Here is a 12303-nt window from a genome sequence, read left to right on the forward strand (position 1 = left end):
GTTGTTCTCTTCTTATTTCAATTTAGTCGCGATTCCAGCAACCAAGATGTACAGACATATGAGAAGTTTAAGTATTTGTTGCGAACACGAGTTTTTTTTTTTCAGGAAACAAGTATCAGACGCTTTCTTCTCCGAGAGTTGCTTTAGTTTTTAAGGGCTTCAGATATTCCACGATTTCAGGCACATCAAGTTTTTCCTGTTGCAATTTTATTTATTCGGTGAAATAGTGATGTGATCTATAGGGATGAGTGCACTTGTGAACCATTACTGCACGCGAGAGTAATGACCGTATTTTTAACGGTAGCGGCATACTAAAAAAATACATTTGTGCGCACTCAGTAACTAAACGTGTACATGAACAGTATTAATTTACTCATATCGAGCAAGTATACTCGAGAACAATAAATTCATTGGAAGGAACTATTGTTGGGAAGCTACAAAGATTCTCTACATTTTATTGTTGGGCCTACAAACATGTTGTTGGAAGGCGAATTAGTTTACCTTATTAAACATAGCACAGATAATTTCATCCCCTACTTTTGCATAGCGAAGTAATTGGTTCCCATTCATACGCAGAGCGAGGTAATTTGATGCCCTCCTTACACATAGCAAAAATAAGTTTTTGTCATTCCTGCAAAGAAATTTGCTGCCTCTCATTGTATAATTTTGTGAGGAAAGTAAGGTTCACAGAGAGTCTCGTTGCGAGCTACCTCAAAAATGGTTTGTAATATTCAAATTTAAGTAATCTTCCATTGAATAAATTCAATTTGATCTCACATTAAATTCAAGTGCAAATCCACATTCAAACTATTTTCAGTAATAATATTTGAAAAAATTGTTTGAATTATATTCAGAACCAAGCACGAATTTAGGATTTAGCGAAAGATTTCTTTCAGACGAGAAAGATTTCTCGTATTCGTGTAATCCTACAAATGTAATCAGAGATAAAGCATCCTGTATCGCATGATAGGAAGCTGGTCAAGTGCTTCTAGAACGTCTGTTCGATAACAGCGCAAAGAACTTCAAGCTACCACAAGATCATATTTGCCACATCAATTGTGAAGGTGTGCTGTTACTGGCCTCAGAAATTAACTAGGGCCATTTGTTTCAAGTGAATATTATAAAATACTTTTGTTTCAATAATAATACAAGAATAAAATACTTAGATGTGGAAGAAAACTAAAGCTTTATTGCACATGTGATTACTGGAATAATATGACATCATATAAAATAAAGAAAAATGCTTTTGCGCTTTTACGTCATTTTATGTCTCATTGTCCTGCTGGCCTTCGAAACAAATGCGAAACAACAGCAGGGTAAAAACTCTCTTTGGAAAAACACGCCCAGGAGTTTTACGATCGACTATGAAAACGACGTTTTCTTAAAAGATGGCTTTCCTTTTCGTTACGTCTCCGGATCCATTCACTACTTCCGTGTTCACCCCAGCGACTGGGCTGATCGGCTCAGGAAAATGAAATATGCTGGTCTGAACGTCGTGCAAGTGTGAGAGAAATATTTTATTTCATAAGACATTTATCTATAATTTTTTCTAAAATCCCATGAAAATATGCGAGTGCAATCAAGTAATTTATTACTCGAGACTAGTTTCCAACTACTTCCCTGAAGTTGTTTGTATTCCGCCGCCCTATCGTTAAAAGGTTTAGAAAAATTTATATCCATCAAGTAGATTAATCATATAATAATATACGTTTAAAAATTACTTTTTAAAGACAACACTTCCAAAGAATCCAGTATCTCCAATCTTACAGATATACAATGAATTTCTCATCTAATTTTCGAAAATTAAAAAAAATTATTTTTCAATTTTTTTAATATATATAAATTTTTTTAATATATATATAAATTTTTTCAAAATTATTTATTCTGTTAATTGATTCATGCATTGCCTCTGACTTCACACAAGTGTGCAAAATTTCAGATCAATTAGACAGGTAAAAGTGTGTCAAATATCAGTTATAAGATTTGTAGCTGACAAAATTATTTTTTCAATTTTTTTAATATTGAAAAGAAAAAAAATTAAATTTAAAAAATCATTTATTTTGACATTTGATTCATGCATTGTCTCCAACTTTAAACAAGTGTGCAAAATTTCAGATCGATAGGATAAGTAGAAGTGTATTAAATTTCGATTACAAGATTTGTAGCAGACAGACAGACAGACAAACAAGAAGTGAAGTTAAAGAGAAGTGTTGTAAAAACAGTAAATTATTCGATATCACCTTTCTGTTACAGCCTTGTAGTATTAGACAAAAAATGTACTCAAAGCTTCAATGATTTATGAAGTTTTTAATAAATAAATTATAAATCTGGATCATCTTTAAAATAGCAGCTGCTTCGCAAGGGAACAACGCATGCGCCTTGAGATTGGACAAGATAGTGGGAAAAGTAAAAAAAAATCGTCAAATTAAGGACAGTGTAGGACCTCTTCATTGATATACCTAACATTTCTGATAAAGAAGACGGTAAAAATCAGTCTGGATCAAAAGCTTCTTTTGGCTGTTGACACAAGTATATGCCCGCCGAAAAAAAACACGAATAAGATAACTACTGTCATCAGTGCCAACTTTGTATCGCAGGTACGTGGAATGGGCGAGCCACGAGCCCGAGCCTGGTCAGTTCGACTTCACCGGAGCGTTGGACCTGCCCGAGTTTTTGGCCGAGGCCCAGAGACAGGATCTGCTCGTGAACCTCCGTGCTGGGCCATACATGTGTGCTGAGAGAGACATGGTTCGTAAATATCTCTTATGGAGCGATGCATTATACGTAGGTACACTTCATGTTCAGAACTAAGGAAAAATTATTGTTACATTCCCTGTATTCCCTGTACAGAGCTGAGGGATAAACTATTCTTATACTTCCTATTCAGAGAAATGATTTGGCTCACTTCGTGTTCAGGGTCGGGGAGGAATTACTGGTAAACTTCAAGTTCAGGACTGTGGCAGAAATTATTGGTACACTTCCTGTTCAGGTCAAAGGGAAACATTATTGGTACACTTGCTATTCAGGGCTGAATGAGAAAATTATAGGTACACTTCTAGAGGAGAGACATGGTTAGCATACCTCGTGTACGGATCCTAGATAAAAATGGTGTAGGTACAATGCTACATCGCGACGGCAACATCGGCAGTTTTAAAACTGTGTTTTGTCTTAAATATGAGACAACCAACTGACCGTCTTCATTTATATAGCAAGATTAAAGCGTTCGTGATCAAAGAAATTGTTGTCTGCTTGGGCAGGGGGGCCTGCCGTACTGGTTGATGCGCCTACACCCCAATGTGCGTCTGCGCACCTCGGATCCGAGTAAGTCCTAGACTTGTGACAGCGGTTATACTAACACGAAAATTGCGTTAATACGTCGATTTATGAAAGTCATGAGCAAGAACAAGCGATATTAATCATTTGCAGAAATATGTACAACGTTCAACAGCCATATATGAGATGAACAGAAATTGCTTATCTATGTTACGTTTGTCGCTTTTGACTGATTTCAAGGTTAATTTGACTTTAAATGAGTCACAGAACGTTGGCGAGTGTTGTCGACAACTAAACGCAATCCGTTTTTATATAACCAATAAACTTAATCATGTGAGTCAAAGTATCTGACTAAGTTTGTCATGAGTGAAATATGAGCGCAGATTGCCGTTTTACCGTCTGCGAGAAGCCATCTTGTTCCCCGTCCTGGTGGGAGGCGCAACGACAACACAAGAATTTCTAATTTCAGTTCTTATTGAACTCATCAATATAAAGACCAATGAGCAATTTATTTCGAGGTGATATTATAATATTCGAAAAACTCTTTATCATTTGTTACCGGTTGTATTTAAGGTTCTGAGGTAAATAGCAGCTAAATGTCTGCTTGAATTCTTAAGCGCTTCTGATCACTACAGTTGTTAATCAGGGCTCATACTTTCAAAACTCGCTAAGTGAACGTAAGTATTTACGCTCTATTTTCTTATTTATGATTGGTGGATTTTGCTTGAAAGGCCGTCAATGATTGGCTGATGAACTTACGATCTCTTAACTGTTTTTAAAAGAGTGGCTTGAAAGGCCGTCAATGATTGGCTGATGAACTTACGATATCTTAAGCTTTTTTTGAAATTATAGGCCCAGGCTTCCTGTGAGTGACGTTTAAATATAAACCGTTATATTTTGTATAAACTTTGCTAGGTAAATTGCTTAAATATCAACGCGCCTTGTATATTAGATTGATGACCGCTGATGACTTTCATTACTCTATCCTCCAGACTACATGACCAGGGTGATGTCATGGCTGCTGCTGGGCCTCTTCCCGCGTATCAAGCCTCTTCTGTACCACAACGGGGGACCTGTCATCATGGTCCAGGTTGTTCACATTTTTTCACTATCGTCTCATTTGTACATATTTTATCCAGGTTAGTACATGAAAAATAGAGTTACGTTAGACGTTAAAAATGTATTACCACGTAGCAACACAAAGAATTTCAGTCTGTAATTTTTTCAACACATTGTTTAGATATTAATTAAGAGTTTTTGGAACTCGGTATCAAATATATATCATTTCCAAAATTCAAGAAGCCTCTAATACAGGTCGAGAACGAGTACGGCAATTACTACGCGTGCGATTACTCTTATACCTGCGAACTACGAAGAATTTTCCGAGCTGGACTTGGTCCCGAAATTTTGCTTTTCACCACCGACAACGGGACGCCCTCTTCCCTGCGGTGTGGCAAGAGTCCACTTGTGTACGCCACCGTAGACTTTGGTGTTGGTAAGTGGACATAACAGCATCGATTTGCGGCAGATTTGGCTGAATTTAAATTGGCTTCGGTTAACAAATTTAGTTGAATTAAAAACGAGGATCGCATGTTGTTACAAGCGAGATTACGTTCTGCAACTAATGTTTAATTCATCAGCTAAACTAATTTCATGAACACAAATGAGGCTTCAATTTAAAACAGAGACCAAAAACGGCTTTGTTAGCAGTACTATTCATTGTGTAAATTTTGAAAGACGTTAATGCAATTGGAAATTTGCTTGATTGGACATAAGCCGTATCTAGTTTGCAATATAAAGAACACTCTTGAGTTCATTATAAGAGAAATAAATATAAACTCCCATTAAATTTTGATTTAATTTTACGTCAGCACTGATGAAGCAAGCACTTTCATCTCGCCAAATCTCACAATCAAACGAACTAATTAAAAATTTGTTTACTAGTTGCAGCTTACAGTGAGAGTTACAAAATTCACTGTCACTTCAATTATTCATGACTATCCATGTTCCTTTTTGCAAAGCATTATTTCATACGCTCATTACTTCACAAGTTTCTCAAATTTAACCATTTTTTTTCAGCCGCAAACGCAGTTTCGGAGTTCGGGTCGCAGCGACTGTTCGAGCCCGAAGGTCCGCTCGTCAACTCTGAGTTCTACAGCGGCTGGCTTGACCATTGGGGGCGCCCAAGGCAACGCGTCAACACTTCCGTACGTGCCTTGTTGATGTCGTGTTGATGTCGTGTTAATGTCGTGTTGATGTCGTGTTGATGTCGTGTTGAAGTCGTGTTGATGTCGTGTTGATGTCGTTTTGATGTCGTGTTGATGTCGTGTTGATGTCGTGTTGATGTCGTGTTGATGTTGTGTTGATGTCGTGTTGATGTTGTGTTGATGTGTTTATGTTGTGTTGATGTTGTGTTGATGTCGCGTTGATGTTGTGTTGATGTCGTGTTGATGTTGCGTTGATGTCGTGTTGATGTCGTGTTGATGTTGTGTTGATGTCGTGTTGATGTCGTGTTGATGTCGTGTTGATGTTGTGTTGATGTCTTGTTGATGTTGTGTTGACGTTGTGTTGATGTGTTTATGTTGTGTTGATGTTGTGTTGATGTCGCGTTGATGTCGTGTTGATTCCGTGTTGATGTCGTGTTAATGTCGTGTTGATGTCGTGTTGATGTTGCGTTGATGTTGCGTTGATTTTGTGTTGATGTTGTGTTGATCTCGTGTTGATGTTGTGTTGATGTCGTGTTGATGTTGTGTTGACGTTGTGTTGATGTGTTTATGTTGTGTTGATGTTGTGTTGATGTCGCGTTGATGTCGTGTTGATGTCGTGTTGATGTCGTGTTGATGTTGTGTTGATGTTGTGTTGATGTCGTGTTGATTCCGTGTTGATGTCGTGTTGATGTTGTGTTGATGTCGTGTTGATGTCGTGTTGATGTCGTTTTGATGTCGTGCTGATGTCGTGTTGATGTCGTGTTGATGTCGTGTTGATGTCGTGTTGATGTTGCGTTGATGTTGCGTTGATGTTGCGTTGATTTTGTGTTGATGTCGTGTTGATGTTGTGTTGATGTCGTGTTGATGTTGCGTTGATGTCGTGTTGATGTTGCGTTGATGTCGTGTTGATGTGGTGTTGATGCTGTATTGATGTTGTGCTGATGTGGTGTTGATGTCGGGTTGATGTTGTGTTGATGTCGGGTTGATGTTGTGTTGATGTCATGCTGATGTGGTGTTGATGTCGTGTCTGTGTCATGTTGATGTCGTGTTGACGTTGTATTGATGTCGTGTTGATGTCGTGTTGATGTTGTGTTGATGCCGTGTTGAAGTTACAGGGTTGGTGATTTTTTTTATTTGTTTAAAAAATCAAAAAAGTAAAAAATCAATGATTTTTTATTTTTTTCATGATTTTTTATTTATTTGATTTTTTACTTTTTCTGCTTTTTTGTCTTTTTGAAGTGTTATTTTTTATGTTGCAATTAGCCTACTAACAATAATAGTATATCATGTATATGGATCATAATGGATGGCTAAAAAGGGCACTTATTGCCTTCAATAATGGCCAACAGTCCATGGTGGTGTTTACCACTTTGGGATTTTTGGTTAAACAATTATTGATAAGTCTATTCATTAGCTTTGTAAAGTTTGTATGGACTATGGAGCAAGGTAATGAGGTAAATATTGACCATTTAACTTGCTTCAATATACAAAAACACTTCAGGAATGCAGATCTTCTAAACATTGAAGAGTCACATAACAGATAGGTAGCTGATAGCTCAGTGCACAGCACTATTAATAGATCTACTAGTTTTATGTCCTATAAATCTACCAGACTCTACCCTCTATACACACCAACTAGTAGTGACTGAGTGACTAACTTCACTGTTCCCATTTAATTCAGACCAATAAACCAATACTAGACATAAACTGAACGATAACCAAACAAACCTCATACGACTAGAAACGAGACTTAAGTTATGAGAAAAGCTAACACTGTTTGAAATAATCATGTGCACAATTCAAATATTTTATATCCATTCACTGCATTTAATTATTTTATTGTAATTGTTTTGTTTCTAGTTTTACATTCACATATTTAAAGATTGAAATTGAATATTTTAATTAGAATACTCGTATTAGGGTGGAAAATCTTTCTAATTACCTAAAAGGTCAATACAATCTCAACCTCTCAATATACAGGGTGGGGCAGAACCGATTGAGCAGCTTTGAGGTAAAATAAAAGAGTAATGGAGGTACATAAAGAAGAAAGTTTATATTCCTAGAGGTTAGCATAACATACCATTTAGAAAACTTATGTTTTGAAAACAATATCTGCAAGATGGGGGCCGTTAGCTGCAACACACTGTTGGAGTCGTTCTCAGAGGAGGGAGTAACCGTAACATAGTGAATTCCGATCGCTATGCTGCGATGTTGCCAAATTTCTTGCAGCCCATGATGGAAAACATTGTTGAAAATGAAGCATTAGGAGTTGATGTTGATGTCGTGCTGATGTCGTGTTGATGTCGTGTTGATGTCTTGTTGATGTCGTGTTGATGTCGTGTTGATATCGTGTTGATGTTGTGTTGATATCTTGTTGATGTCGTGTTAATGTCGTCTTGGTGTCGTGTTGATGTCGTGTTGATGTCATGTTGATTTCGTGTTGATGTCACGTTGATGTCATGTTGATGTCGTGTTGATTCCGTATTGATGTGGTGCTGATGTAGTATTGATGTCATGTTTATGTCGTATTGATGTTGTGTTGACGTTGAGTCGATGTTGTGTTGATGTCTTGTTGGTGTCATATTGATGTCGTGTTGGTGTTGTGTTGATGTCGTGTTGATGTAGTGAGGTCGTGCTGATGTAGTGTTGATGTTATTGAACTTGAACTTGAACTTGAACTCGTCGGATGGTTGAGGCCTCTAACAAGGCCTGTTCATCTCTCCAAAATCAAAGCTAACCCAATTCAATGCAGGACCCTAATTCTGGCATTCTGGCTTATATAGTGATGGCAGGTCCCTCCAGTGATGGTCAAGTAGGTTTTTAAAAGAGTTCACAGATGTAGCCGAGACCACACTATCAGGCAGGTCGTTCCACGAGTCGACAATCCTGTGCGAAATGAAGTTTCATCGCACGTTAAGCCGATATTTGCTCTTATACAGCTTCATGGAGTGACCCCTGAGTCGCGTTGTAGTGGCCTTAATGGGTGCTGAACGCTGTAGTACCCGTGCAGGTATTTTAAACCTCGATCATGTCGCCGCGCAAGCGTCGGTGTTCCAGACAAGGTAGTTTCAGCGACCGCAGCCTCCTTGCTGGAGTACGGACACAATGTCCGTACTCCAGCAGCGGACGGACTAGACTTTGATACAGTTGTACGAATGTATACTCAGTCAGATGGTCAAATGACCTGCGAATTATGCCGACTACCCAGTTTGCTTTGGCGGTGCAATAGGCCACGTGCTCCTTGAAAACCAGCCCAGAGTATGTTGAAGTCGTGTTGATGTCGTGTTGACATCGTGTTGCTACCGTCTTGCAGCCATGTTAAAGCCATGTAGGTCACTTGGTTATGTCGTGTTAATGTCATGTTGATCATCAAGCCGTGCGCTACAACTATTCCATGACATTTACCGACTTTTAATGCAGTACTGGCATTAAAAAATCCCATGCAAATAACTCCAGAAATTGATGCGTATTAGTAGATTAATTTAGTCTTGCCTACTCAGGACTTTGTCAAGGCGCTGGACAGCATCTTGGCCTTGAAGGCATCAGTGAATATCTACATGTTCCACGGTGGCACAAACTTCGGCTTTACAGCAGGTATGTAATGCCTAAATTTTTTTAATGATCATATTATCAATGCCGCCACGAGTTTGAGTGAAGAACTATAATAGGTAACTTTAAACTTTGTGCAAAAAACATAAAGTTATTCGAAGAATGCACGAAAATATGCATTGCTTCATTTCATGTATGGTGATTAGCCAAATTAAGGAGCGTCGGTGATGGCCATAATCACTCATGAATAGTAGCAGTGCAGATTTTTGTCCCTATGTCCGTTCACTCCAATGAACACAAGTAACGCGCTTCAAGCGTTTTTACCTTGTTCATAATTGGTTAATAACATTCAGCTATGAATTAAACTAAACTTAATTTGATTTCCTCAAACTGAAAATTGCATTAATATTAATTAATAATAATTAATATTAATAGGCGCCGACACCAACGGTGGCCACTACAGCTCGTGCCTCACGACCTATGACTACGACGCGCCGCTCTCAGAAGCGGGAGACATGACAAACAAATACGAGGCGGTCCGGCGCGTGATTGGCAAGGTTGGCAGGCCTGGATTGGCTTCTCGATCAATAATATGAAACAATAACCTTTCTTCCACAAAGTAATGTGATTACAAAAAACTTTTTCCGTTACACAACCTAACTTCAACTCGTATAGTCTGTCAACGATGCAGCGCTATATGGTGCATTGATTTTATGGCACAATTTTTCTTTGAATTTTAAACAAGGAATATAATTTCTGACTGAATTCGTCGCTAGCTAGATTAAATACACATAGCATATTGACTTTTCCTTCAATTTTCTCTGATAGAATGCCGAATAAATAAGAAAATCAGCAAGTAACAGTTCCTAACACTCCAATGAAAGGTACTTCTATTAGTGGTGCCATTGACGTATAATGGCGATATATGTACTACAGTGAAAGCTTCTTCTGTTGGCCACTATATTGTTGTAAAGAGAAAATTTATTGCAGCTAGTTACAGTTATTATTTGCATCATTATTGTCATGACAAAATATGTATTATCGATGTCATTGACATGTTTTCGCCAGTACCTGCCTCTACCGGGCGGGCCTACGCCCAGCAACAGCAGCAAGGCTTGGTACGGTCCCGTACTGCTCGAGCACACGGGTCTCCACAGCGACCTCCACTCAGCAGGCCTCCTAGAAAGCATCGTGGCGCCCTTCCCACTCACCTTCGAGGAGCTCTCGGTCTTCTCGGGCATCGTCATTTATAGCACCGTTGTCAATTTCACTACCGTGAGCATAGGCGAGCTAAATTTTGTTTATCCCTACCCAAGTGGCGATCTAAATACTGCATGAACTGTTTTTATTCGCTTATTGCTCATACCGTGAGTAAAGCGTCCTTTCCCGGAGAGTTCTTAACTAAACTTGAATAAATTAATTGGTTGAAACTGCATTAAAAATTTTTGTGTTATTCCAGCCTGACCCGAGCATTCTGAATCTCGGAGCAGTCCACGACCGAGGCTACGTGGTCATCAATGGAGCTCGTCAAGCGGTCGTCTCGCGTAGCCTGTCGTCGTCGTCGCTGGCCGTGCGAGTTCGTCAAGGCGATACAATCCTCGTCATTGTCGAGAGTCTGGGCAGAATCAATGTTGGGGCTGGAATAAACGACTTCAAGGTAGTTTGCTGAGGCCAAGAGAGTAACGACAATTAGCTTTGATTACTGACTCATATGCATTAGTCAAATGCATGTTGCTACTTGCTGTGTCCAATCAAAAATGTGTATTTCATAGCATACCAAAATTTAAATTAATACATCCTGACAGTGCAGTACAATACAAATATGAATACGCTTTAAATGTTAACTATTCTCGTTACCAATTCTTTTTGTGTTAATTTTGGCCTCCATTATCACGAGGATAAACCAGAAAGGGTGAAGGCCATAGATTTGTCTCATGCTTAATATCTATCCATGGTTATTTTCAGGGCTTGACTTCCAACGTCACACTAAACTCAAAGCTGCTCTGCGGTTGGACAATGACTCCTCTCCCTCTCACTGACTACGAGAGATTGACTTCAGCTCTAGCCAAGCTCAAGATGCATACTGTGATGAAGGCAAAGACAAGAAGGAGCGAGTCCATTGCTGCACGGTCAGATGTAGCTGTAGGATTTTTTGAAGGAACCCTTTACGTTCCTGAGGACGTGTGGGAACCCAGGGACACATTCTTACGTTTTGATGGCTGGACTAAGGTGATAAACTTTTGACTTTGGTTAATAATTTATATGACTTAGTTAACAGTTATAATGACCTTACGAAAATTTATCCAGATTTGTGCGAATAAATATTTTTGGAAAAATTTAGAATTTAACAAGGAATCGCTTTTGAATTATAAAATATTTTTACTATTTAGAAAATTTAAAAATATTCATGACTATATTGGAACTAGCTTTTCAGCACCACCTCCACTTGTGCACCCAAAAGCAACATATCATTTAGGGTAACTTGTGCAGGGCATTGCCTGGGTGAACGGCTTCTGCTTGGGCCGGTACTGGCCGGTGATGGGCCCCCAAAACACGCTGTATGTGCCTCACGGGGTGCTCAAGAGAGGGCCCAACACGGTACTACTCCTAGAGCTGGAGGACGCCAGGCGCTGCAGGAGGACGCCGCCCCGCAGGCACAGCCACAATTCCAACCATCGTGCCGACTTTGGTCGGTCAACAAGTTCTTGGTACGGCAATGGTAGAGAGGATTTTTTCTTGGGCGACTGCTCCGTAGAGTTTGTTGACACGCCTGACATCGACTCGCCAGTTCCTCAGTAACTTGATAATAATATTGTCGAACGTCAAAATTCAGTCACTTGCTTTGTTACAGTTTCATTTTGTAAAATATTTGTTTTCCTCCGTCACGCATATACAGATCGGAAAATTCATCACCACGTGAAGCATTGCGGAATCAATGATACAGCTAAATTTTTACCACTTGCCAATTTCTGGATGAATTTTACCCGTTTATTTTCGAAATTTCCTATTTATTACTATCAATCATGAAATTTTAACCTGTGTTTTAAACTATTATAAAGTGCATCGCGATTGATGAGCAGATTAGTATATAATTTGTTTACACAAATTTTAAAAGCCAGGTTTCATCCACGACAGTGTTAGATCACTTCGACATTCTTGACGAATGACAATCCAATCCGCGCTCATTTTTATTTCGTTTTGGTATTGCAATGGAAAATTAATTAGAAACCATGTACCTTCATTAAATTAAGAATACTTGAAATCGTGTACTTAT

General features: G+C 38.8%; 1 protein-coding gene across 1 annotated transcript; it reads left to right on the top strand.

Moving 5' to 3' along the window:
- Window positions 1-1059: 1059 nt before the first annotated feature.
- LOC108666200 (beta-galactosidase) lies at window positions 1060-12274 on the top strand. The gene is made up of 12 exons (XM_018153027.2): window positions 1060-1503; window positions 2598-2748; window positions 3258-3321; window positions 4266-4363; window positions 4588-4768; window positions 5353-5480; window positions 8981-9074; window positions 9465-9586; window positions 10098-10304; window positions 10489-10686; window positions 10995-11258; window positions 11520-12274. Exons 1-12 carry the CDS (start codon window positions 1241-1243, stop codon window positions 11826-11828), a joined length of 2079 nt encoding a protein of 692 aa, XP_018008516.1. The 5' UTR covers window positions 1060-1240; the 3' UTR covers window positions 11829-12274.
- The last annotated feature ends 29 nt before the right edge of the window (window positions 12275-12303 follow it).

The sequence above is a fragment of the Hyalella azteca genome, unplaced genomic scaffold (genome assembly GCF_000764305.2).
Source record: "Hyalella azteca isolate HAZT.00-mixed unplaced genomic scaffold, Hazt_2.0.2 contig6690, whole genome shotgun sequence".
NCBI classification, from domain to species: domain Eukaryota; kingdom Metazoa; phylum Arthropoda; class Malacostraca; order Amphipoda; family Hyalellidae; genus Hyalella; species Hyalella azteca.